General features: G+C 37.7%; 1 protein-coding gene across 2 annotated transcripts in view; it reads left to right on the top strand.

The window, feature by feature from the left end:
- DENND1B (DENN domain containing 1B) overlaps window positions 1-27,057 on the top strand; it is a 255,123-nt gene that overhangs the window by 194,039 nt on the left and 34,027 nt on the right. For both annotated transcript variants that reach the window (XM_032650576.1, XM_032650575.1), the window contains 5 exons: window positions 6,644-6,734; window positions 13,288-13,328; window positions 14,041-14,109; window positions 19,030-19,086; window positions 19,936-20,043. In XM_032650576.1, the coding sequence (XP_032506467.1) occupies window positions 6,644-6,734; window positions 13,288-13,328; window positions 14,041-14,109; window positions 19,030-19,086; window positions 19,936-20,043 (366 nt within the window). The remainder of the gene's footprint in view (window positions 1-6,643; window positions 6,735-13,287; window positions 13,329-14,040; window positions 14,110-19,029; window positions 19,087-19,935; window positions 20,044-27,057) is intronic.

Raw genomic sequence — 27,057 nt, 5'->3', positions numbered from 1 at the left:
CATGTAGCTGTCCAGTTTTCCCAGCACCACTTATTGAAGAGGCTGTCTTTTCTCCATTATATATTCTTGCCTCCTTTATCAAAGATAAGGTTACCATAGGTGTGTGGGTTTATCTCTGGGTTTTCTTTCCTGTTCGAGTGATCTATATTTCTGTTTTTGTGCCAGTACCATACTGTCTTGATTACTGTAGCTTTGTAGTATAGTCTGAAGTCAGGGAGCCTGATTCCTCCAGCTACGTTGTTCTTTCTCAAGATTGCTCTGGCTATTCGGGATCTTTTGTGTTTTCATACAAATTGTGAAATTTTTTGTTATAGTTCTGTGACAAATGCCATTGGTAGTTTGATAGGGATTGCATTGAATCTGTAGATTGCTATGGATAATATAGTCACATTCACAATGTTGATTCTTCCAGTCCAAGAACATGGTATATCTCTCCAACTGTCTGTATCGTCTTTAATTTCTTTCATTAGCGTCTTATAGTTTTCTGCATACAAGTCTTTTGTCTTCTTAGGAAGGTTTATCCCTAGGTATTTTATTCTTTTTGTGGCAATGGTAAATGGGAGTATTTCCTTAATTTCTCTTTAGGATTTTTCATCTTTAGTGTATAGCAATACGAAGATTTCTGTGCATTAATTTTGTATCCTGCTACTTTACCAAATTCATTGATTAGCTGTAGTGTAGTTTTCTGGTAGCATCTTTAGGATTCTCGGTGTATATTATAATGTCATCTTCAAACAGTGACAGCTTTACGTCTTCTTTTCCAATTTGGATTCCTTTTATTTCTTTTTCTTCTCTAATTGCTATGGGTAAAATTTCCAAAACTATGTTGAATAATAGTGGTGAGAGTGGGCAACCTTGTTTATTTCCTGATCTTAGAGGAAATGGTTTCAGTTTTTCACCATTAGGAACGATGTTGGCTCTGGGTTTGTCGTATATGGCCTTTATTATGTTGAGGTAAGTTCTCTCTATGCCTACTTTCTGGAGAATTTTTATCATAATGGGTGTTCAATTTTGACGAAAGCTTTTTCTGCATCTTTTGAGATGATCATATGGTTTTTATCCTTCACTTTGTTAACATTGTGGATCACATTGATTGATTTGCATATACTGAAGAATCCTTGCATTCCTGGGATAAATCCCACTTGATCATGGTGTACGATCCTTTTAATGTGCTGTTGGATTCTGTTTGCTAGTATTTTGTTGAGGATTTTTGTGTCTCTTCATCAGTGATGTTGGCCTGTAGTTTTCCTTTTTTGTGACATCTTTGTCTGGTTGTGGTATCAGGGTGATGGTGGCCTCGTAGAATGAGTTTGGGAGTGTTCCTCCCTCTGCTATATTTTGGAAGAGTTTGAGAAGGATAGGTCTTAGCTCTTCTCTAAATATTTGATGGAATTCGCCAGTGAAGCCATCTGGTCCTGGGCTTCTGTTTGTTGGAAGATTTTTAATCACAGTTTCAATTTCAGTGCTTGTGATTGGTCTGTTTATATTTTCTATTTTTTCCTGTTTCAGTCTCGGAAGGTTGTGCTATTCTAAGAATTTGTCCATTTCTTCCAGGTTGTCCATTTTATTGGCATATAATTGCTTGTAGTAATCTCTCATGATCCTTTGTATTTCTGCAGTGTCAGTTGTTACTTCTCCTTTTTCATTTCTGATTCTGTTGATTTGAGTCTTCTCCTTTTTTCTTGATGAGTCTGACCAATGGTTTATCAATTTTTTTTTTTATCTTCTCAAAGAACCAGCTTTTAGTGTTATTGATCTTTGCTATCGTTTCCTTCATTTCTTTTTCATTTATTTCTGATCAGTTCTTTATGATTTCTTTTCTTCTGCTAACTTGGGGGGTTTTTTGTTCTTTCTCTAATTGCTTTAGGTGTAGGGTTAGGTTGTTTATTGAGCTTTTTCTTATTTCTTGAGGTAGGATTGTATTGCTGTGAACTTCCCTCTTAGGACTGCTTTTGCTGCATCCCATAGGTTTTGGGTCGTTGTGTTTTCATTGTCATTTGTTTCTAGGTATTTTTTGAGTTCCTCTTGATTTCTTCAGTGATCTCTTGGTTATTTAGTAGCATATAGTTTAGCCTCCATGTGTTTTGTGTTTTTTACAGTTTTTTTCCTGTAATTGATGTCTAGTCTCATAGCGTTGTGGTCGGAAAAGATGCCTGATACAATTTCAATTTACTTAAATTTACCAAGGCTTGATTTGTGACCCAAGATATGATCTATCCTGGAGAATGTTCCATGAGCACTTGAAAAGAAAGTTTTTTCTGTTATTTTTGGATGGAGTGTCCTATAAATATCAATTAAATCCATCTTGCCTAATGTGTTATTTAAAGCTTGTGTTTACAAATTTATTTTCATGTTGGATGATCTGTCCATTGGTGAAAGTGGGGTGTTAAAGTCCCCTACTATGATTGCATCACTGTCGATTTCCCCTTTTATGGCTGTTAGCATTTGCCTTATGCATTGAGGTGCTCCTTTGTTGGGTGCATAAATATTTACAATTGTTCTATCTTCTTCTTGCATGGATCCCTTGATCATTATGTAGTGTTCTTCTTTGTCTCTTGTGATAGTCTTTATTTTAAAGTCTATTTTGTCTGATATGAGAATTGCTACTCCAGCATTTTTTTAATTTCCTTTTACATGGAATATCTTTTTTTTTTTTTTTTTTTTTTTTTTTTTTTTATGCGTTACGCGGGCCTCTCACTGTTGTGGCCTCTCCCGTTGCGGAGGACAGGCTCCGGACGCGCAGGCTCAGCGGCCATGGCTCACGGGCCCAGCCGCTCCGCGGCATGTGGGATCTTCCCAGACCGGGGCACGAACCCGTGTCCCCTGCATCGGCAGGCAGACTCCCAACCACTGCGCCACCAGGGAAGCCCCCATGGAATATCTTTTTCCATCCCTCACATACACAGTCTGTATGTGTCCCTAGGTCTAAAGTGGGTCTCTTGTGGAGAGCATATATATGGGCCTTGTTTTTGTATCCATTTGGCCAGTCCATGTCTTTTGGTTGGAGCATTTAATCCATTTACATGTAACGTAATTATCGATATGTATGTTCCTGTTACCATTTTCTTAATTATTTTGGGTTTGTTATTGTAGGTCTTTTCCTTCTCTTGTGTTTCTTGTGTAGAGAAGTTCCTTTAGCTTTTGCTTTAAAGCTGGTTTGGTAGTGCTGAATTCTTTTAGCTTTAGCTTGTCTGTAAAGTTTTTAATTTCTCCATGGAACCTGAATGAGATCCTTGCTGGGTAGAGTAATCTTAGTTGTAGGTTTTTCCCCTTCATCACTTTAAATATGTCCTGCCAGTCCCTTCTGGCTTGCAGAGTTTCTGCTGAAAGATCAGCTCTTACCTTTATGGGGATTCCCTTGTACGTTATTTGTTGCTTTTCCCTTGCTGCTTTTAATATTTTTTCTTTGTATTTAATTTTTCATAGTTTGATTAATGTGTCTTGGCCTGTTTCTCCCTGGATTTATCCTGTATGGGACTCTCTGTGCTTCCTGGACTTGATTAACTATTTCCTTTCCCATGTTAGGGAAGTTTTCAATTATAATCTCTTCAAATATTTTCTCAGACCCTTTCTTTTTCTCTTCTTCTTCTGGGACCCATATAATTTGAATGTTGGTGCATTTAATGTTGTCCCAGAGGTCTCTGAGACTGTCCTCAATTCTTTTTTCTTTTTTCTTTATTCTGCTCTGCAGTAGTTATTTCCCCTATTTTATCTTCCAGGTCACTTATCCGTTCTTCTGCCTCAGTTATTCCGCTATTGATTCCTTTTAGAGAAATTTTAATTTCATTTATTGTGTTGTTCTTCATTGTTTGTTTGCTCTTTAGTTCTTCTAGGTCCTTGTTAAACATTTATTGTATTTTCTCCATTCTGTTTGCAAGATTTTGGATCATCTTTACTATCATTACTCTGAATTCTTTTTCAGGTAGGCTGCCTATTTCCTCTGCATTTGTTTGGTCTGGTGGGTTTTTATCTTGCTCCTTCATCTGCTGTGTATTTCTCTGTCTTCTCATTTTGTTTAACTTACTGTGTTTGGGGTCTCCTTTTCACAGGCTGCAGGTTTGTAGTTCCCATTGTTTTTGATGTCTGCCCCCAGTGGGTGAGGTTGGTTCAGTGGCTTGTGTAGGCTTCCTGGTGAAGGGGACAGGTGCCTGTGTTCTGGTGGGTGGGGCTGGATCTTGTCTCTCTAGTGGGCGGGGCCACGTCTGGTGGTGTGTTTGGGGGTGTCTGTGAACTCAGTATGCTTTTAGGCAGCCTCTCTGCTAATGGGTAGGGTTGTGTTCCTGTCTTGCTAGTTGTTTGGCATGGGGTGTCCAGCACTGTAGCTTGCTGGTCGTTGAGTGGAGCTGGGTCTTAGCATTGAGACGGAGATCTCTGGGAGAGGTCTCACCGATTGATATTCTGTGAGTCCAGGAGGTCTCTGGTGGTCCAGTGTCCTGATCTTGGCTCTCCCACCTCAGGGGCTCAGGCCTGATACCAGGCAGGAGCACCTAGACCCTGTCAGCCACACGGTTTAGAAGAAAAGGGAGAAAAAAGAAAGAAAAGGGAGGGAGGGAGGAAGGAAAATAAAATTATTAACATAAACAATAATAATAATTTTTAAAAAGGAAGACAGCAACCAAACCAATAAATAAATCTACCAGTGATAACAAGCACTAAAAACTAAACTAAGATAAACATAAATATCAGAAACAAGTCAGTTGCAGGCAACAAACCCCAAGTCTACAGTTGCTCTCAAAGTCCACCTTCTTAATTTGGGATGATTCGTTGTCTATTCAGGTATTCCACAAATGCAGGTACATCAAGTTGATTGTGGAGCTTTAATCCGCTGCTCCTGAGGCTGCTGGGAGAGATTTCCCTTTCTCTTTGTTCTCACAGCTCCCAGGGCTCAGCTTTGGATGTGGCCCCGACTCTGCGTGTAGGTCACCCTCAGGCATCTTTAGGGAGGTCTGAGGTCTTCTGCCAGCATTCAGTGGGTGTTCTGTAGGAGTTGTTCCACATGTAGATATATTTCTGATGTATTTGTGGGGAGGAAGGTGATCTCCATGTCTTACTCTTCCGCCATTTTGAAGGTCCCCCCAGGACCGTATCCTTTTAGAGTATGTTCGTTTAAACCCATTTTACCACATTTTTTGTTAAAACCATTCTGTGGTAATAAGGTAGTTAAACCACATTTTGAATGGGAGTCTCTTGATTTCTTTGCCATTCTTCATTAATTTGGGTCTGTAGGACATTTCTGTCTCAGCATCTTACAACTGAAGTGACTTCCTGCCGTTCCTGGCCTTCACCTTGCTGCCTGAGAACAGCACTGCCCTCACCACTCCCCTTAGTTGCTTTGTCCGCTAACCATTTAACCAGAACACTAGGGCAGACTGTGAGAATTTTTTTAAAATTCTTATTTTAACTAATATAAGCTACCTTATTTTAACTAACCTTTAAATTTCTAGGGTGAAAAAATTGTCTCCAGGATTAGTTAATTCCAGAATGAAAATGAGCATTTTATGTTAATCCCCAGATCTTCATGTCTGCTCTTCAAGCATCATTCACGTCTTTCTTGTGTTATCCTTTGCCTCTCATGCAGTGGAGCCTTAAAGATACTTCACCGTCCTTATGAGTGGAGAAACCTCAAAACATTTATAATATTTTTCATAATGTAAGTGATACGTGTCAGATGCCACAGGTTAACAATATAAAACTAACCAAGTGCCAGTAGTACGTGTGCATGTAAAATACATCACTGGTTTATGCCTGGGATTGGTCAGCAAAATAATCACCTAAGGATATTTTTCAAAACCCCGAGATTCTGCTATGCTGTGTTTGTAGGAACAGGACAGAGATGGGGCAAAGCAGGTGGTGGACGAGATACACCCCAGGTACTGTGTTTTGAAAAGGATCTCCAGGTGCTCTTGGTAGCGTCTATTTCCCACCCCAATCTCTTCTTTCAGAAGGCTGAAAAATACTGCTGAAAACAACCTCATGCAAGTCAAGTCAGCATGTGTTTACCTGAACGATATTCATGTTCATAACCGTAGTTCTGATCATTCAGTCAATACACATGCCAGGAATTGTGAAAGTTCTGTTTATTTTGTTGTTAAATGGTTAGAATTATCTGGTGCTCTGTTGTGCTTTAGAACGTAACAGTTTAGATGAGTGTTTTATTTTACTGGATGAAGTTAATATTAACCTCAAAAATAGTAACGTCTGACATTTCTTGAATGCTTACTGCGTCAGAAGCTGTGCTAATAAGTCTGTGTTAATTTAATTTAATGTTTGCAGCAATGCCATGAGGCAGATACTGAGAAAACTGAGGCCTGGGGGGAGGACACAGCCTCACGGGCCAAGGCTCGCCTGGCAGCAGCCTCAGGCAGACCCTCACAGAGGCTGTGACCTTCACCGCCACACTGTTTTGTTTCTTGTTAATGAAGTTAGTCTGTGCCGTACATTTGTCATTTAACTAATAAACTGCTATTTGCGGAGTACCTGCTATTTCAGTGGTTTGAGAATTTTCTTGTCATGTACCTGTATGTGTGTACACACATATGTGTGTAATTTATATGAGTGTCTGCTATTAATATTTTTGTTGTAAGTAAAAATTAAATATTTGAAGTAAATGAAAATTAACATATTTGACACTTTTTAATTTCAGTTTATCGATGGTCGACTGGCAAAACTAAATGCAGGAAAGGGTTTCTCTGATGTATTTGAAGAAGAGATCACTTCAGGTGGCTTTTGTGGAGGTAAAGACTAGTTCCAGTGAGATTATCCATTTTCTGAATAACAATTATCTTGATATTTGCACTTGTGTCTCATATAATCTACTTCATAAACAACTATTTTCTCCTAAATATCTAATGTCTTAGATACATTTTTTCATCTTATAAGAACTATAGTATTAAGTTACTTTGCCTGGTATGTTATTCAAGGCTGAAGGTGGTCTCATGAGTTGGTAGTGGTTTGCTTGGATAGTCTCTTAATATTACTGGAGATGAATATCATAGAAATGCAATTAGTTTGTATTTTCCAGCCTCCTGACTAGTTTTCTCCACTAGAAAACTACTAGTGATATCTACTACTAAGATTAAAGAACTGAGATTGTTGTTGGTATAGTAGATTTTAATGTAGTCCAGAAAGAAAGGTTTGAACACCACAGCTGCTTCTGTAGTAAGAGTGTCATTGTAGAAGTCTACTTTTTTTGCTTTGCAGACCCTGCAGCGTTAGGAACAGACTTTTCAGTTTACTGTCCCATGTTCTTAACACTTGTCACTGTAATAAGTGCTCACTTAAAGCAGTGGAAGGAGGCATCTTATTTTGTATGTGTGACACACAGGTGATACCCCATTTTTATTTAATATAATTAATGTAATATAATTGAGCAGTTACACTGTTTGAAATGTAAATAATTCAGACAGTGTTACAGTACTTAGGAAATTAATGACTTAGGGACTGGTACTCTGTACATAATGTTCCAGTATGTAGTCCTGATTCTGGCAGAGAATTTTGCTGGAGACCTTGAAATGTCCTCTTCATTCTTTCAGCCAGTATTTGCTGAGTGTTTCCAGTGTACCAGGTGCTGTTCTAGATTTGGGATGGGCTAAACAAATAATCCCTGGTGTGTTCACTTTTACCTGGTGTGATAGTAGTTTTTCCACTTATATGTAGGTTTAATTTAGGAAAAAAAAAAACCTTTGGTCTGTGTGTGAATAAATAGTTGCTAGCATTGAGAAATAAAATGTGAAAAGACAAAGAGTAGTAAGTCCTCATCTACAAACTTCCCCAAATTTAATTTTAATCTTGAATAAGATTTACTTTTGCACCACAAAAGTATAAAAACCATTGAGGTCATTTGTTCATTATAAGAGGTACAGATGAACTGAGCAGTTACGGACCTTCCTCTGATGTAAGCATAGCATTTCACTGAAAGCTTTCAGCTTTGAGAAAAACTTAGTTTCCTCGACTCAGCAAGTGAGCTGAATGTGGAATCGTTCAGCTCCTCGCTCTCCCCAGCTTATGGATAAAAATGTAGCTTCAGTGGAACTTTTGTGTTAAAATAAGGCTTTTTTACTTTTCAACTCAGACGAGCAAAATATTGTCAGCTCGTGGACGGATTGCTTGAGGCGCCTACTCAGCATTTACATACCTGCCGTCTCATTATCGCTATGACCCGTGGGGCTAGTATCTTATATGGGATTGAGGATGACATCGTGTGACAGTAATGGGGTGGAACTATGATCCTTTTGTGTAGTGAAATTCTGTAGTCTTCACCATTGGTCCACAGACCCTCTGTAACAGAGTAGAGGGTAGGTGGCCTTTCTGGTGGGAGGAGGGTCACCAGATTTTTTCACGGAAGGCCCTGCTGTTTAAAAAAGAACAAGAATATTTATGACCAGGTAGCATCTGATTTAGAGACCGCTGCGTTTTCAGTACAACTTAATGCCAGCCACTTTGTTGTTCCTTCTTAAAATGAAAAAGGTTTTGAACTCTTATCTTACTTAAAGGAGCCAATACTGATCCAAAAGGAAAGCATCATTTAACAAGTATTCATTTCAGTAGGTACAGCAAGAAAGTCCATTAGAAAATGATGCCTGGCTGTCAGGTGTTATTCTTTTAATTATCATATTTTAGGTTATTATCTTAGAGATACATAGAGATTCTTCTTAGAAGAAAATAAAGCAAAATCATTAGAATTTGAAATAAAAAACTAATAATCTTTTAAAAATTAGCATTGTTCTTACTAATGAGATATATGTGTATGTATAATTCCAAAAATAGTTCCTAGAAGTCTGCTGCAAACATTTGTCATCTAGACCACATTTGTGAGAGAGAATACGTCTGAGATACCGAACTGGGGTTCAGAAAGTAAACTGTTATAATTTCTCATTTCTCTCATAGTTACAGGAAAAATTATGATAAATGTTCATACTTATTGAATGTTAGTATGTGATAGAAGCTCTCGTAAGAGCTCTGCAAGCATTATCTCACTTAACCCTCACAGCACCCTGTGAGGGACTTTAAGTAGGTTTTTTGTTTTTGTTTTTTTTTGGTGTAGCCTTATTTTTATGAGGGTACCCACCTCGATAATTTGCCCAAGGTCACACGTGACGGCCTGGCTTCAGAGCTCCTGCTTTAATAACTGTGATCTATTGCCTTCTTATGATAAGAGATCTTCTCAATTAGAAGACCTTCAGTAAACAAGAGCAGTGCTCAAGCCTTCTCTGCTCTGATGGATAAAAGCAAAATTCCTGTCTCTTTTGAATATCCTTTGAAGATTTTTTTAATATATAAAACCTTCAGAAAGATCACTGTAGGAGAAATCAACATTCACTGAAGCTAAAGAAAAAATCATATGTTCCTTTAAGCAAAAATAGGAAATTTTAGACAAGCATCTCATTTCTCCTCTTTCTGTTCCATTACAGTGGCCGTTTATATGCTATTTTTGTTGCTAATATGCATGGTTATGATAAAAGGAATATGAGTATAGTGGAGCTGTGTAATTGCTGTGGCTTTTGTGCAGCACATCACATGTAGGACATCTCGATTCACATTGGGTCTAGAACTGTGGTTAACAGCTGTGAATGGGTGTGGATTTTCCAAAACGCTTCTCTGTCCTGTGAATCCCTGTGGTCAGAACTGTTAAGGAAATCCATGTTACCCCTGATCCCTTCATGGGAGACTTGTAGAACATTCAGCCTTATCTTAAGAGGAAAGTAAAAAGAATATCAGAAAATGTGTAGAGGGAAGAATATCATAGCGGTTAAAAGGTCATCAAAGAGACCACAAATAGGACAAAGGATGCAATTAGATAAACACAAATATCGGTCTGTGAAAAAGCAACTGAGGAATATTGAGTAGTTAAGATCGTGTTTTTTTTCCCCCATAATTTTTAAAAATTGAGTTACAATGTTATATCAGTTTCAGGTATATAACATAGTGATTCGGTATTTTTCTAGATTATGCTGCATTTAAAGTTATTATTAGATATTGGCTGTATATTATACTGTGCTGTACATTACATCCTAGTGTTTTATTTTACAATGTACCTAGTAGTTTGTACCTCTGTTTTTTTTTTCATTTAAAATAAGACTAGTTATTAAAAATCCACATCCAGTTTTCTGAACTTTATAAAGGAGACACATTTTCAGATTGATTTTATATAGAAGTGTGTGGTTACTCTCCATTATTAGCATTGGTTTCTTCATTAGTTTCCCAGCATAATCTGATCAGTCTTGTATTTATTTAATCCTATTTCTTTTTTTTAACTGACTGGTTACCAAAGAAATTTGAAGGGGTGGTAGGTAAGTAATCATTAGTTTCAGTGACATTTTTCTGGCCTCACTGAACAATTTAGAACAATTTACATTTTTTGATAAGTGACTGCAGGTTACTGGAATTTAAGCAAATATATTTGAAGAGAAAGTCTTTGCACAAGTGAGAAAGATATTTTGTCCTTAAATGCGAGAAAGTCACTTGTTTGATTAATAAGTACAATGTTTAGAATTTCCTCAATAATGCTTATTATTTCCATAATCCAGTTACTTTAAAAGAAAGACTGAGGGTTGTTGTTGGTGGTTTTTTTTGGCATTTAGGTTTATTTTTTGAGAAGAAAAACAGCCTTTTTTAAAAAACACACATTATCAGAGAATAATGTGCTTGTCTCATAAATTTTGTGGAAATAGGAGCCTTCAGACTTAAAAGCACTAGAGTTGAAAGAGACAATTAGCCTTTAAAATTTTTTTTACCGGGAATCTACCTAAATTGTACTACATGTTTTCCTATTAAGCTGTTACTTAGGGACTTCCTGTTTGTCCCTATACCACATGATTCCACATTATTATTACGGGTGGTTCTGACTATCAGCTGTTTCTCCTCTAGGTATCAGCTTCGAGCAGCCCCCTTTCCTTTCTAATATAATTGCTTTGAAGTCATTCAGAGAAAATCTCTATATAACTTAACTCTTCTCATATTTTATTTATCCTTCCATCTTAAAAGTTGAAGGACTAATGAACCAAAAATTAAAATACCTAGATTCTTATTCTTTCTCAGTTGCAATCTTTGCGAACTTGGGCAGGTAATCACATCAGAACCTCAGTTTCCTCATTTGGCAAGTTATTTGTCAGAATAACTAAGTTGATGGTGTGCTGTCACATGCTACACGTTGCAGCAGCCAGGTTACAGACCTAGTCCCAGTGGCATGGTTCACAAGGGCAGAGTGGCCTGACCCACAGACTCACTGGGCTGCAAAGCCCACTTCCTTCCCATCCAACTGCTCTGCCTGTGGCACCACCTGCTTGGCCTCTTTTACAGTAGAAAGATGCAACTCAAGTAATATAACGCAGACAAAAGCACTTTGCAACCTGTAAAGAGCTGAATACGTATGAGCTATTTTTATTCCTCACAACTTTCTCCAAGAGCTGACCTTTCTGTAACTGCTCTGAAGTTTTATGATAGTTACTTTCTTTGTGGTTCAGAGGTTTAAAAAATATGTTTTCTGGAATGACAAGTGTTCCAGAATGCGAAATAGTTATATCATATAGTAGTTGGTGTTTCTCTTTCCACTTTCTAACTTCATTTTGGGGAATGAATTGAAACACTTTCCAGAATACTATGAATAATAACCAAGTTTTAAATATGTGATTTCCACACAACCATTTTTAGTAGAGAAGTAAAAAGTATATGAACTGATGAGACTTTTTAATAGAGAAGTAAAAGTATATGAATAATCTGGATAAAGACATACTGTTTATTTTCTGTTAATAAAATCTCCTTGAGAAATAAATTAATAGAATAACTTGGATTTTTTCATCATTTTACAAGGGAAATAAAATTTTTTTAATTTTGTTCAGGCTGTACACTATCTGAAACTCATGCCCTTTAAGCAATGCATAGGCTATTTTAGGTAGATACATTTTGTTGTAGTCATTTCATAAGATTAGAAAAATATTGTTTTCCTCGTATTTCTTCTTCCAGAAAAGGTACAGTGTAGTGCTGAGTAATAAGAGATGTTTTTCAGAATAGGGGTTGTTTCTTGATATTTCTTTGAAATTAGGGAGAGATTTTTAAGTATAGGAGTGAATCCAGTGCTGGAAGTTTTTTGCCTGATGTTGATTAGGGATGCAAAGGTAACAGCTAGAAAGAAGTTCTTGGGCTAAGGATCATTCTGCCTCTGTGTTATAACAGCAAGGTGATGCATTTGTTAAAAAGCCACAGCTACGCACAGGAGGAGAACACAATCTACTTTAGGGATCCTTTGTACTGGGTAGTCAGTCTCTGAGTAACCTTTGTTTTTTTTTCTTGTGGGAGTATTTAAGCATTTAAACAACCAGGAAGGTAGATGAAATCTAACTAAAGTCAGCTGATATAAAACAGTACTTTAGTTGTGTGGCTTTCTTTTTTTTTTTTTTTGCCTTCTTATATCATCTTATTGATTGAATTAATTATCGTATTTGGAGCCCAATACATGATTACTGGTTTTACTAGGACTGGTTGTGTCAGCATTTGAACTTTCTGATAGCCATGAGGAGATACTACCATATTTCCCGGGGTAGTACCTTTCAGATTTGGGTTTACAACTAGAGACTATTTTCAGAACATTACTGCAGGTTAATTGCATCAAAGTAAAATTTGCTATCAGTTAATACTAATGTCTAACAACTATAGAGGAATCTTTTTGGTCCTCAAGGATCTTTGCATTTCTAAATTTCCTTCTAGTTTTTTCCTTTCCTTATACACTTTTTTTTTTAATTTTTAACATCTTTATTGGAGTATAATTGCTTTACAATGGTGTGTTAGTTTCTGCTTTATAACAAAGTGAATCAGTTATACATATACATATGTTACCGTATCTCTTCCCTCTTGCGTCTCCCTCCCTCCCACTCCTTATACACTTTAAATATTGTTTTAAATGAACCTAATTGTATAAAAGAGCCAAACTTTTACAAAACAACATAGACATAAATATTAAAAAATCACTTTAAAAGATGTAGGGATTTTGGATTTCGAAAGAGAGGTTATTTTTTCCCTCTGAAAGTAGCGTTAAAATGAAAGAAGATAGAATACCTTAACATGTTATCTTCATATATGAGTAAAGAAAAAGTAGTCTTAAAAGTGCTAGTTACTATTTTCCTAAGAATTAGAGCATTTATTAGTTCTCATGGTGAATTGCTTCTTTTACAATATTGCAGATAAATAAAATTTGCCTACTAAAATCCTGGAAATGCTAGTTCTTGATGAGTTTTGGTTTATGGATTTATTTTTGATCAGATATTCCTGACATCTTATTTTTATATATTTCAGGGAACTCGAGGTCATATCAGCAATGGGTGCATACAGTCAAGGTAATAATAAACCGTCACAGTTTCTTTTCTTTTCTTTCACTCTAACATATATGGGAAAATGTTCAGTTCAAGTATTATGTTTATGCTGTTTATTGGCAATATTCGAAATGTTTCTATGTTTTCTCACACTTTAAATATTTTTATTTTATGCTTATGGTTTGTTGCTACTTATAAAGAAAATTTTAAAATAGAAAGCTTTTGTCTTTCCGTTTTCAAAATAAATGGCTTGATTTGGAAAGCAAGATTTTACTGTCACCTTATAATATATTCCAGAAGAAGGAGTTAGGCAGAGTGGTGGGATTTGATAGGAGTTTTATTATTTCTGGTAATGTGCTTTTGTTAATATAATTATTTAAAATATAAAACTCTCTGTCACAGATTGAGACTTTACTACCAAACAGAGAAACAGATGATTGTATTTCCTTTTTATTAAACTTTAAATATATACTGGTCATATTGCCCAAGTCTGCCTAAACTGCAAAGACGAAGGGATTTTATTATGGCAATTAAAAGAACAGAGTAGCATGTTTACATTTTGTGTGAAATTACTATAGCGTATATAAAAGCTTGAAAACATCCAACATGAAATAATTTTGTAGGTCTTTCTTTAAGCTGTGAGTAAAGCTCTTTTTCTATACTATTAATAATGCTTTGTTTTCAGGACAGTCTGGCCAAAAATTTTTAGGACTGTGTTTCTGTTTTTCCTTTGCAGAAGGGAGGTGCACTACTCAACACAGCAATGACCAAAGCAACCCCCGCTGTGCGAACAGCATATAAATTTGTAAGTTCTCTTTGGTGTTTTAAAAGTTCTACTGGTAAAATTTTATAACATTCTCCTAGATGATAAACATGTAAATCCAAAAATCTTTTCTATTTTCCTTTAAATAAGCTTTTAAAAAAAATTTAGAGTTAATATTGACTGAAGCAAACTCAGTTATTAAAATTGTATCATTGTCCAGACAGGATATTTCCTTTGTATAATCTAAAAACGGCTCTTCATTTTATTTCAAAGCTATCAGCAAAATTGTGCCCTCAAATCGAAACAGTCCATGATGAAGAGCCATTTTTAAAGATTTGATTCTTTCATTTAACAACATATTTTAAATTCTCATTGTGCACTTGAGGCTTAAGTAGAAAAACATTTTTAAAAATATGGCAAGTTCTCTTCCCTCAAAGATACTTTGACTCTCCAAAATTAGAATTCTTCAGTGATACCCCATGGCTTGTAGTAAAATAATAATGATGATACCAGTAGCAACCACGATAAGTAAATAATTAACAACCTAAAAATCTCTTTGCTGTGATAACTGAGACCCTCCAGGAGCCGGCCCCTCCTGCGTCCCATCTCATCTCCCCGAACCCCCAGCCTTGGTGTTTCCAGACCCTGAGGTCTGCTCATTTCGTGAATGCAGGGCACTCTCTTCTGCCTCTTTATTCTTCACAGGCCGTTCCTGCTGCTTTGGGGACGTCCTTTTCTTGGCTTCTATCCACCTACTAAATTAATACTATAGACGTAGTTTAGACATTAGTTCCCCTCAAAAAAAAAAAAAAAGTCCCAGCGCCACACAAAAAGCGTTTATATAGCTCTTCTGTGCTTCCACAGGACCTGTGGACAGACCTCTGCTTCAACACTTGTTGTGTCTGTGCACCTGGTATCTATACAGGAGACCTGTAGGAGCTGGTGGGTTGGCACTCAGCAAGGCTTTCTTTGAAAATTCAATAGGTCGTATATATAGTCTGTATTTCTAAAAATATTCTGGGCATTAGTTCTGATTTTATAAGAATTTATCTTCACGTGCTTTCTCAGTAATGAATCGATGTGATTGAATTAATGATAGAATAATATGTTTTGATAACTTTAGAACTTACACTCTTTCCCTGACTTACAATTTTGATATATATGTAGCCACCATTTCTGTTTAAAAAAATCTGTTTCAAAGGTTATGTTTTATAGTAGCGAGGCTAATCTACAGAGTGGATTCAAAGATACGGAACCAAATCTCTGAACTGTCTGAAGCCTTATCAGGAAGTAAAAGTAAGAAGAGGTGACGTTTTGTCTTAGAAGTGTCAGCCTCTGACTTTGTTCAAAGCCTTGCTAGGAAAGCTCTCTGAGTAGATCGCCTTCTCACTCTAATTAATACTGGTGGTTTGATCTATATACAGTTTTGGAAGAGATGTTAATTTTTCACAATGAAATAGCACATAGCTGCCATGTAAAAAAAATCGAACTAATGTTGAGCCTCGTTTTCCACATTTAAGATTCTAAAAAGGTGTCACAGTCACGTACCCTTCATTTTGATTCCTGAGAGAATGCTCAACATTTTCCTTCAGGCTTGGAGAGGTTAGATTTTAGTTTTGCTAAATACGTGTTCTTCTCCTTAATTTCACTCATAGCTTCCATAAAAGCACAGAGATAGAGCACACATGTTCAAAACCCCATTTGTTATTTAAATGTGTATCCTTCTAACCAGTATTTTATTTTGAACCCTGCTCAGCAGAACAGTAAAATATTTCAAAAATTTTAAATTCTGCTCTTTGGAAGATTATTCCCTAAATTAATTTCAGGCGAATTAGAGTATTTAGAATATACTTAATCACTTTTAACATTTGTCTTGTGATCAGGTTGAACATGAATCAAGAGGTTTGGGGCAAGTAGATAAGTCAATCTGTGACCTTCATGGTTGTACCTAAAACTCTTCTTTCTAGACTGCTCATATTCTGAAATATGAACTCTGAAATTCCTCCTTTGACCACAGATTGCTGTGAACAAAATTCCCAATTTCTCTTGTATGATATAACAGGATTTATTTACCTTGAAGTTCTGTAGATAATACATTTTTAAAAACCCTGGGAACCATGTTTTTAACTGTTTTATTCATCCAGCAAATCACTGTCATGATCTAGGCTTTGTACTGGTTATTGGAGCAGGGCAGGCACTGTGAGTAAGCGAGGGGCTGTCCCTGCTTTTATATTTGTACTGCTGTGTGACTCTCGGTGCTTTGGACGCACTACAGAGGTACCGAATATGTATTCATTGAAGGAAATAATGATTTTGTCCTATACTTAGAACATTTTTCTATCTTTTGTTTTTCCATGCTAATAAGGAGCCATAAAGAAAACTCGAGTTGACATACATATCTTCTTATACATCTAAAAATAACAGCAAAGTGAATACATATTTGATTTGGCTAAAAGATTTTCTGAGTCAACTTTCTTGTTAGGTCTTTGCATTCTAAATTATTAGCCAAAGCCGTATTTGCTGGGTGCTTTTCTGCAGAGAATACTTGTTTGTTGATAAGTTTCCACTTGATAAATTGAAAAGGATAGAGAGATCCTGTATCCCACCTTCTGGATGGTCTGAAAGAGGTCAGTGAGGGGGAGGTGGACAGCAGGCATGTGAGTGAATCAGCACAAGGATAGCTGACCATGACTGACACCTCACTCAACTCTGTGCATTGGAAGCTTCTGAACGATGAGTGTGAATCAGGTGGGTTTTGAAAGGATAGAGGCTGTTTAGGCAAACTAGAATATAGTCCAAATGTGAGTAAAGATAGGTGCAAATTTGAGGAGACTAGAACAGGAACATTTTTGAGGGGGGTAATTACGCATTTTTACCTAACGGGAATGTAGGCATTAATATAGGACCCTTGAAATAGATTCAGTGGCTTTACCACTAAAATAATGCATGCGAAAATGCTCTATTGATTCTAAAGAACCATGGAAATATAATTTAGTGTTATGTGGCTTTTTAGATTATCTTTTGCTGTGTCTCATATGTTTTGGTTTTGCCTCATTTACAATAACGAAATAACTGTTTAGTTCAGTTCAGAACATTTCTTGAGCAGTTACTGTATGCCAGATGCTTGCTGAGTACTTCGGATATTAACAGGCCCCTCTTCCCCTCCGTGAACTTGGGAAGACCCTTCCTGGAAGTAACTTGGCTTCATCTGCATGACCTGAGTCTGTAGAATAAGACTCACAGTGCCATTTCTTTCGTGAGGCTTAGGTTCGGTGGATGTATTTTAAAAACCTTAGTTTCTCCTCCTTCTTGGGAAAAAGTTGGACTTGGACCTGGATTTGAATCTAGGCTGTGGAGGCTTATACCCTCTGAGTCACTTTCCTTATTTGTAAAATGTAATAATAATAGTACTAACTCCATAGCGTTGTGACGATTAAATGAGGTAAAGCATGCTCGGTACCCAGCGCACAAACGCCGAGGAAACGCAAAATAAATGTGAATTTCTTTTCACTTCTTCTGTGGGTGGGAATTTCCAGTGGGAACTGAGCTTTTCTGAAAGCCCCCCGTGGTCTTCAGTTCACTCACACTGCACGGGAACCACAGCGGGACCTCACGGCCTCCGATGCTGGAGCCAGGTTCCCCTGGAACATGAACAGAGCCTTTAAATTGTTAAATGACTTGTAATTTTTTCCAGGAAAACTGTATATGACATAGACACAACAAGACTTGTGTTTGCCTATAAAAGCACTTTGTAAAGTTGCCTGAGTTTCTTCTTTTTTTTACACCTTTATTGGAGTATAATTGCTTTACAATGGTGTGTCAGTTTCTGCTTTATAACAAAGTGAATCAGCTATATATATACATATGTTCCCATATCTCTTCCCTCTTGCGTCTCCCTCCCTCCCACCCTTCCTATCCCACCCCTCTAGGTGGTCACAAAGCACCGAGCTGATCTCCCTGTGCTATGCGGCTGCTTCCCACCAGCTATCTATTTTACGCTTGGTAGTGTATATATGTCCATGCCTCTCTCTCACTTTGTCCCAGCTTACCCTTCCCCCTCCCCGTATCCTCAAGTCCATTCTCTAGTAGGTCTGTCTTTATTCCTGTCTTACCCCTAGGTTCTTCATGACATTTTTTTTCCTTAGATTCCATATATGTGTGTTAGCATACGGTATTTGTCTTTCTCTTTCTGACTTACTTCACTCTGTATGACAGACTCTAGGTCCATCCACCTCATTACAAATAGCTCAATTTCGTTTATTTTTATGGCTGAGTAATATTCCATTGTATACATGTGCCACATCTTCTTTATCCATTCATCCGATGATGGACACTTAGGTTGCCAACAAACACCTGAAAGAATGCTCAACATTATTAATCGTTAGAGAAATGTAAATCAAAACTACAGTGAGGTATCATCTCACACCGGTCAGAATGGCCGAACTACCATATGACCCAGCAATCCCACTACGGGGCATATACCCTGAGAAAACCATAATTCAAAAAGAGTCATGTACCAAAATGTTCATTGCAGCTCTATTTACAATAGCCAGGAGACGGAAACAGCCTGAGTTTCTTAAAGTCCAGACATTTGCCCAAATAACCTGCTGCTCTGATGTGCTTTCTCTTTTCCTTGCCCATTTGTCAAAGTTTCAGATTATGGCTGGGCGGTAGTCATCTGGTGGCCTCTTGTGTTTTTTAATAGTTTAGGAGGCGGAATAGGCTAACTGCTAGCCTTTGTATGATTCCTATGCAAACAGAGACTAATCATGCTTTCACCACCTCATTCAGGTGTAATAGTGTGTGGTATGTGTCCCTGAAAATAGAGCTTTAGATTATAATTTCTTCTTTCTCTATATAATATGAAGACTTAGTAATTTTCATTAAATGGGATCTCATGTACTTATTCCTTAAATGTAATAGAAGCACACTGAGCCCGACACTGGTGTTATCATTTCCTAGGCAAAGAATCATGCAAAGCAGGGAATAAAGGAAGTGAAGAGTAAGCTGAGACACAAGGTACGTCCTGTGCTGCTTTTCATTCTACCTTGATTCTGGCGTTAGTTTGAAGCTTATGCCTTACAAATCACACGAGATTTATGTTTCTAATGACTTTTGAAATATGCTTAGCCCTTTGTTCAAGAATGTATTTTTCATAACAAGCCCTCTGGCAACTATCTGCCATTCTATATGCACCCCCTGAATAATCTCTTTATTGTCTGCATACTTTATCACAGAGCTACCAAGATCTTCAAAGGTGCTTTAACAGGATGTATGTTTTCATAAAGTTGATTGCCTTGATATCACAATTGAAATTCTTGCTTCAAGCTGCGAATTTTTTTTTTTTTTAAAAGATGATCTTTGGTGCAGAATTAAGGCAGGAATGCCATCGTTTGGCTTTATAGGATCTTTCCAAGAGTAGCTACTTTAAATTGAAGAATGTTCTTAATTTACAAAGGTGTATTTGAATCTGTGAATATTGCATATACATGAATAGTTACGTTTATGTACATGTGTGTTTGATTTGATTACATATAATATCTTTGCAGATTTTATCCGTTGTTGTGTTTTGAATTTCTGCCTCTGGAGGGAAGAGACTACTTAAAACTTTCATTGTAGTAATGGAGAGTGAGCGATCTTCGTATAAATTTTATTGAAATTGTTCAAAAGAGTCAGACTATTTTGGAATTTATTAATTCATAATATAGAAAAATGCATTTTCTTCCTAAATAGGTTTTCTTAAACTTATACCCCAAGTGTTATTTTTGTTACTTGCATCTGTATTGGATACTTTATCTATTAAGCAAAAAAATTTAGTAATAAAATGAGTATTTTAGAATAACCACTTGTATGCTTCTTCACGTGTAGGAAAATGAGGACGATTATGGGACTTGTTCTGGTTCTGTACAATATACGCCCGTCTACACACTACGCAGTGAAAAGGGAAGAAACCTAGCAAGGCGTAAGCTTGCCCAGGTGAGGTTGTTTACCCTCCCATCTCCCAGATTCTAAAGTCACGCAATTCCAATCAATTCTTCAGGAAAATTTGGAACCCATTGATTTTTTTATCACATGGTGAGAAACCCTGCGTTGACGGTCACGGAGGTGAGTAGGTGGCGTCTGGGCCACGTAAGAGGGTCCTGGGAGCCCAGGGTCCAGGTCCCAGTCTGTACACATGTCACTGGGTCATGTCCTCCTGGTGAGTGGAGAGAGACAGGGCAGTGTGTGGTGGCCCAGGACTCAGGGTAGCTTATTGATGGCTTCCTTTACTACGAAAGTAAGATGAAACTCATACGTGGGGATTTGACTGCTAAAGTCATCTGTAGAAATTAGAATATGAAGTAATGGATGTCTGTCTTTTTCTAAAGTTAGATATTTTATTTGCTATCAATAGTTAAAGCTTCTGCTTCTATCTAATGCTACTTAAAATATTGTCCTAAAGTAGGAAAGGGCCCAGGATCATAGCTGTATGTGTCTCTGATTTTGCATCATAAGTGTGTTGCTGCTTGTTTTAAGGAAGCAAAATTTGCATATGCCAAATCATACTTTAAGTGGTCTTGGAAAACTAGCTTTTAAAAGGAATTCTCAAGTGGATTATAGTTACGAAACCATGGAACTGGAAGCAGCTTGCAAAGCTTCATTTATCACAGTCACCAAAGTTTACAGTTGAGGAAGTTGGTAGCCGAACGGTCCCATCACTTACCTGAAGTCTTGTAACTAGTTAGTGGCAGGGCTGGACAAGAGCCCACCTCCGGTGCTCAGGTAGCTCCCTGGATGTGCAGACACTCAGTGCAGGGCTTTCCTGTGTCTTTAGGAATGGGGAGAGGGCCCTGGAAGCGGTGCTAAAACCTCAGCCTTTGCAAAGAAGACCCATTCGTTTGGCTGTTCAACAGCTATTACGCGCCAGGCACCTTTCTAGGTATTTTGGAAAAACATAAAAAAAATCTCTGCTTCAGGGGGCTGTTTTTATAACATACAAAGTGCCTTCTCTATGATTTATCCATTTGTTAAGCTTACGTTTTCATACATTAGTATGCTTAACTGCAGCGTTTTGGTCATGAATGCTGGTTGCGTGACCTGAATTATTTCAATGAAATCATTATTCCACAAGGGTAGGAAACTTCTCTGGCTACCACCATTAACTGGGAAACATTTATTAACTTGTAAATTAGTGATGGATTTGCAATCAATTTCTTAATTTTTCTCCTTAGATTATATTAGATTAGATTTTAGATTATCATGATAAATAGATTTTTATGTGAAAGAAATGTGGGAGTCATTGTTACCTGCAGGATGCTTTAAGATAAAAAGCAAACACTTAAATTGGAGAAATCCCTGTTCTAAATGTCAGTTTTAAATTAAGGAAATGATGTTTCTCTCCTCATATTTAAAATTTTAAATCTGCCTTTTCTTTAACGTGGCCCAATATTTTTATGATAATTTAGTTATAAAGTACATTACTGATTTCTGTTTTTGTTTGTTTTCTTTGAATTCCTAGAGACACAGTTTCTGATAGAGAAAATTATATTAGGTAATAGAAAACCTTACAGGATAATAAGTTACATTCATCACATACTTACCCTGAATCTTCATGGCTATCATTTGCTGTAATACCATTCGTGTAGTTGTCTGCATTCATTAGTTAGCATTTTATGGTTTTCAGGTGGACATGACATGACTTTAACAAGAATTAAAGGAAGTAGGGCTTATTCTTTTGAGAATTGTTATTTTCCTACTCGGTATATAGGAATTTGTTAAACCAACATATTTAGATTTATTGTGCCGATGCTGACAATGTCTGCGTAACAGTCTTTGCAAGTGATAAATACCTGAGTTTCAGGAAAGGTGTATGCCCAGAATATGTTTCTTTGTATACATCTGTCCCATTATGTAAATAGGTACATACATCTGTGTATATGTATTTTAACAGCTAAATTTTTTGAGTTTATATTTCCAACCGTTTGCAACCCAGTATTTATTGTAATTTAACTTTTTGCTTTTGCTTGTATTTCTTCTATAATTGAAATTTGATAGCTTTCGATTCACATAGACACTAACCAAAGAGGTAAATTTTGGGCCCTTTGGCAATTCTTTTCCTTGCTACTTTCCACCCTTACTTTTTTTCCCCATAGCTGCCAGAATGCATGTTTTCTTGCAATACTAATTTTACTTCTTGGAGCTGAAAGTTATAGGGCTCTGAAATGATAGCCAACTTGTGGTCAGCAGCTTATTTATAAAAGCAGACCATGGTACATTCAAATTGAAATTGTCATCTAATTCCAGATCTGAATTATTTCTTTAATTTCATAGTGTTAGCCAACACATACACGTGAAATACGACAACAGCAGGACACTTATTACGAGGATCTAGGTGTTCCTGCCTCAATGTGCTGGGGGGATTGGGACTGGAAAACGGGAAAAGCAGTCAGGGGAGAGTATCGACCCCACCATCTTCTCTGTCTGTCTCACCTGGTCTGTTCTCTCTGCGTGTTTGTTCACTGTGCATTCTGTAGATCGGCTTTCTCAGCTCCTCTGTCCCTTCGGTGAGCTTGCAGGCCCTCAGTTCAAACAGCTGCTAGAAATGGACCACATATACATATGGCCACTCTTTTCTTTGGATTCCTTTCCCATATAGGCCATTACAGAGTATTGAGTAGAGTTCCCCGTGCTACACAGTAAGTCCTTATTAGTTATCTGTTTTACGTAGAGTAGTGTGTATATGTCAATCCCACCTGAAACTAACACAACATTGTAAATCAACTATACTCCAAAAAAAAATTTTTTTAATTTAAATTTAAAGAAAAGAGAGAAATTGACCACAATTCCCAAATCCAGTTTCTTGAGGAAGGACGTAATCAGCCCATGTGGATCGGGCTTCAATCCTTGGCGCCGTCGACTCTAGCCAGAGAGGCCGGGAGAGGACCACGTTACCATAGACACTGGGATGGTGGTGGGTGCGAACAGGGAAAGCAGTTCTCAGAGTAGGGGTTTTAAGGGGTGTGACAGTATCTCAGAGGATTTCTCTGTTTCTAATTGCCTTATAATGCCATTTGCCAAGAAGTCATCTTTGCAAAAGAAAAGAAAAATCTGTATTTTTGAGTGGTTAGAGGCTGGATCTTTGTCCCACAAATCTGAAGCTTGGTAAGTTTAAGGTCAGCCTACCCTGATGGGCTGCTGTGGCCTCCGTTCTCGCGGGAGAGATGAGCCACTTGCGCCAACAAAAGGACCTCAGCAGAAATAAGCTTCAGATGCAATATTTGCACTTTGGGCAAAGAGATCAAGAGGGATCAGGCATAGTCTACTGCCTTTTCTTTGTGGTCTGGTATTGAGAAGCTTCCTTGGTTCACTTTTTGGAGATAATCCAATCTCATTGATTTAATCAAAATAAGATCCAGTGTCCTGTGGAGCAGACAAAGTTGATGCTAGAACCATGTGCGTGTTGTTCTGTGGTGATTCCCAAATCAGTATGTTCTCTCACTCCTCTCTCCACACGTTGTAATAATATGAGGATCTGAGCACATTAAGATTTTCAATTAAATATGGAAGCAATTCTGGGAGTAGTTGGATGCGGTTAAAGAAAGAACCTAGATATCAATAAATACGTCAGAGACACTGATGTTTATTTGTTTATATTCTACCTGTTTCCAAAAATAAATTGATATCTTACAAAGAATCATAGAATAAAGAATTAAAATTCATTTAATTTAGGGAAGATTCACGGCAGAGAGAAAGTAAGTGTAGTAAGAAGCTAAGGCCCCGTCCCGCGCTTAGCAGCCAAAATGAAAAAGCACAGCTACCATGATTCCTAATGCAGAGATTTAGAAAGCTGTTCAGGAAATTCATCACCATCTCAGGACAGGGGGCTGGCTGCACACGGTCCCGAGGAGGTACCTGGCAAGGATCCCTGTGTCAGGAGAGGGAAGGTCGGTTTTCTTTATTTGGTCTCCCCCATGCAGTCTCGTGATGTGAAGCGCTCAGGCTCGTCAGAACCTTCCTCAGAGCCCCCTCAGCTTCCTCACTGTGGCCTCAGCTTTCACATGAGTGTTGAACTGCTTAAAAAGATGCAAAGGTTACAAGCAGAAATAAGCCTAGAATACACTCTTTCCTTCGTTCTATAGCATCTCTCTCATGTCAGTACTGGCTTCTCCGGAAGCAACCATGTCCTGGGCCGCATCTTATATTTGATGGTTCACGTGACCAGATTCTTTTTTTTTTTTTTTTTTTTTTTTTTTTTGGGTACGCGGGCCTCTCACTGCTGTGGCCTCTCCCATTGCAGAGCACAGGCTCTGGACGCACAGGCTCAGTGGCCATGGCTCACGGGCCCAGCCGCTCTGCGGCATGTGGGATCTTCCCGGACCGGGGCACGAACCCGTGTCCCCTGCATCGGCAGGCGGACTCTCAACCACTGCCACCAGGGAAGCCCCAGATTCTCTTAAAAGACTTGCTTGGTGGTAAATTCAGTTACTTGAAAGCAAGATTCTGTAGATACCTATGGGATTTGGTGATCCAGATAATTTTGATGTTCTTACTACTATTTTCTAAACCTCAATTGTGATCGAGTTGAGATAACATTAAGGTGCACTGGGGCAGCCTTGGAAAGCGCAAGGAAAAGAGACAGTTCCTTGATTAACAGTCTGTGTGTGTTTGTGCATACTACAGGATTAATTTAAAACTCCCAACAATCCAAGCAGAGTGGGAACTGTTACCCCCATTTTTTCAGATTTAGAAATGGGGGAGCAGAGGGGTTAAGAAATGTGCCCAAAGTTCTACAGTAAAAATAGCAGAGTAGGGATTGAAAAGCAGACAGACGGACTGATTCTGGAACGTTAAGTCCCTGGCCACTGCTCTCATGCTTTGCTTTGAGAGGGGTGCTCTTGGAGGAGGGGCTGTTAGAGGCAGGGGTATGGACTTTACAGCCAGAGAGTGTTGACTTGGAGGAGGCTGCCAGCATCGAGCATGAAGCCAGACACACCATCTCTAAGCCTTAATTTCTACATTTGTGAAACGGTAGGAACAGTCCGTGTCATCTTCCGAGGATGCTGTAGGCATTATAGATCATGTATGTAAAGCACCTGCCACACAGTAGGCGCTAAGTAGTTGGCCGCTGTCCATTTATACATAAACACATATCTTGAGCTTCAGGTCTTTTATAGCAGTGGCACCATCTGACCTTCTTCTCTGTTCTCTCTTTCCAGAGTCACTAACAATCCTGTAGTCACTGAAGCATTGGGGACCCTAAAATTATCTGTCTTCATTCTAAGTAGGGATACCTTTAGATCTCAGTTTATGATTTGGAAAGAAATATACAACTTTTTGTTTTCAACCAAGAAATCTCTTGGTTTATAAGCTTATAAGACCTGAAGTATGCCATTTTATTGTCAGATTATCTAAACAGAGGATGTGGGCTTGCCTCATCCCTAACCTGTTTGCTTATCCATTTGAAAAGTCAATTTTGGCTACATAAGAAGAACTGTACATTTCCAGTTTCCCAACTAGATTTGTGTAAATGAAACACTTTATCTTCATCCATTTTTCGAAAGAGAAAAATGAGACTTTGGTCATTTAAATTCCAAGAGTGTATTTTAAAGTAAAAAAAAATAAAATTTAATAATCTGGGTACTGTAGAAAAGAACAAAAATTGAAATGTGTGGTGTTTTAAGCTTCCATGACTTAGCTTACTTTTGAAATGGATTGTGAATCTATATCTACTCGCAACAAATGGTAATTTGTGTATTGGTCTGCTAATTAGTATGGTTATTTCCCGTTTTGTTGATGAGGCTTAAATAAATGTCAGGGGTATAGCCATGAAGATCTTCCAATTAGGCTTCACATTTGTAAAACCCAACCCTTTTCCCTTTTGTGTGAAGATGACAGTTCCAGCAGCAGCCCCAGCCTAACAGGACTCCAGGGAAAGGTTCCTCCTCTGGTTTTATTGAAAATAGGGCCAGTTGGGTCCAGGGAGAATACCGCGCCACTGGCCATGGTGCAGAACCGTTTTCATCTTGACTACATACTTACCTTCTTTCATCCATTTTATTTTAGAACAAAACACTGTAGACTCAGTGAGCGATGTCTAGACTAAGTCATTTAAAATTATGTTTTAAAATATTTGCTTGTAAAAATGTATTGAAACTTTCTAAGAATGAGAAATAACTTTAATATGCAAAATTTATATGAACCTAAGATACTGCTCCATATTTAATAATAATAGCCTTTCTTAACTTACTCTGGTAATCGTGATGTGTGCCGTGTGTCTGTGTTTCTCACAGGCTCACACACACACAACTAGACTAGTGAATGGCGAGCAAGTGTGTCGCTGTATTACAAGACAGCCTTAACAGATGGATGGCCCTAAGCAAGCAAAACCACTGCAGCAAAATCGAGTGAAAGTGGAGGATTGAGGCTTTTTTGTTGTTAAGCCCCATTAAAACCCTGGCACATGTATCACCCTTAACTATTGCATGTCTGGGGCGAGTAGCAATCCACTCAGGTTTATTTTCAACCTGTCTCATTAATTATGTAAAAGCTGCATGAGAAAATATGAATGGAAGGTTATTTTTGCATTTGTACTATAATATAAAGTGTGTGACTGCTGACAAATGCCCTCACTTGGAATGTAGTCAAGACTTTAACCCAAGTACAGTGTTTACAAATAGAAATATGCTCAATAGCCATAATGCCTCCTAATAAGCTGAGGTACTATTAAACTAGTGGCCATTTATTGTTTTTCAAATTACATTCACGTGTAGACTAAGAGTCCGAGATATGAATAGTTCTTTAGAGTGAAGAAATAAGGACAAAGTTTATGCCATAAAATATGATATATGTGATTTTTCCATTTTTTACCCATAGTACCAGGTGATAATGTACACTTCAAATGAAACTGTATTTTTGAGTCCTTATGTGTTTATTGGTTTATAAATCATCCTAATGCATTTGGAATATAGCACAGTGTCAATGAGCTCATTTTATAATTGATGAGTAATGTAA

The sequence above is a fragment of the Phocoena sinus genome, chromosome 1 (assembly GCF_008692025.1).
Source record: "Phocoena sinus isolate mPhoSin1 chromosome 1, mPhoSin1.pri, whole genome shotgun sequence".
Lineage (NCBI taxonomy): Eukaryota > Metazoa > Chordata > Mammalia > Artiodactyla > Phocoenidae > Phocoena > Phocoena sinus.
This window is presented reverse-complemented; position numbering and strand designations above follow the sequence as displayed.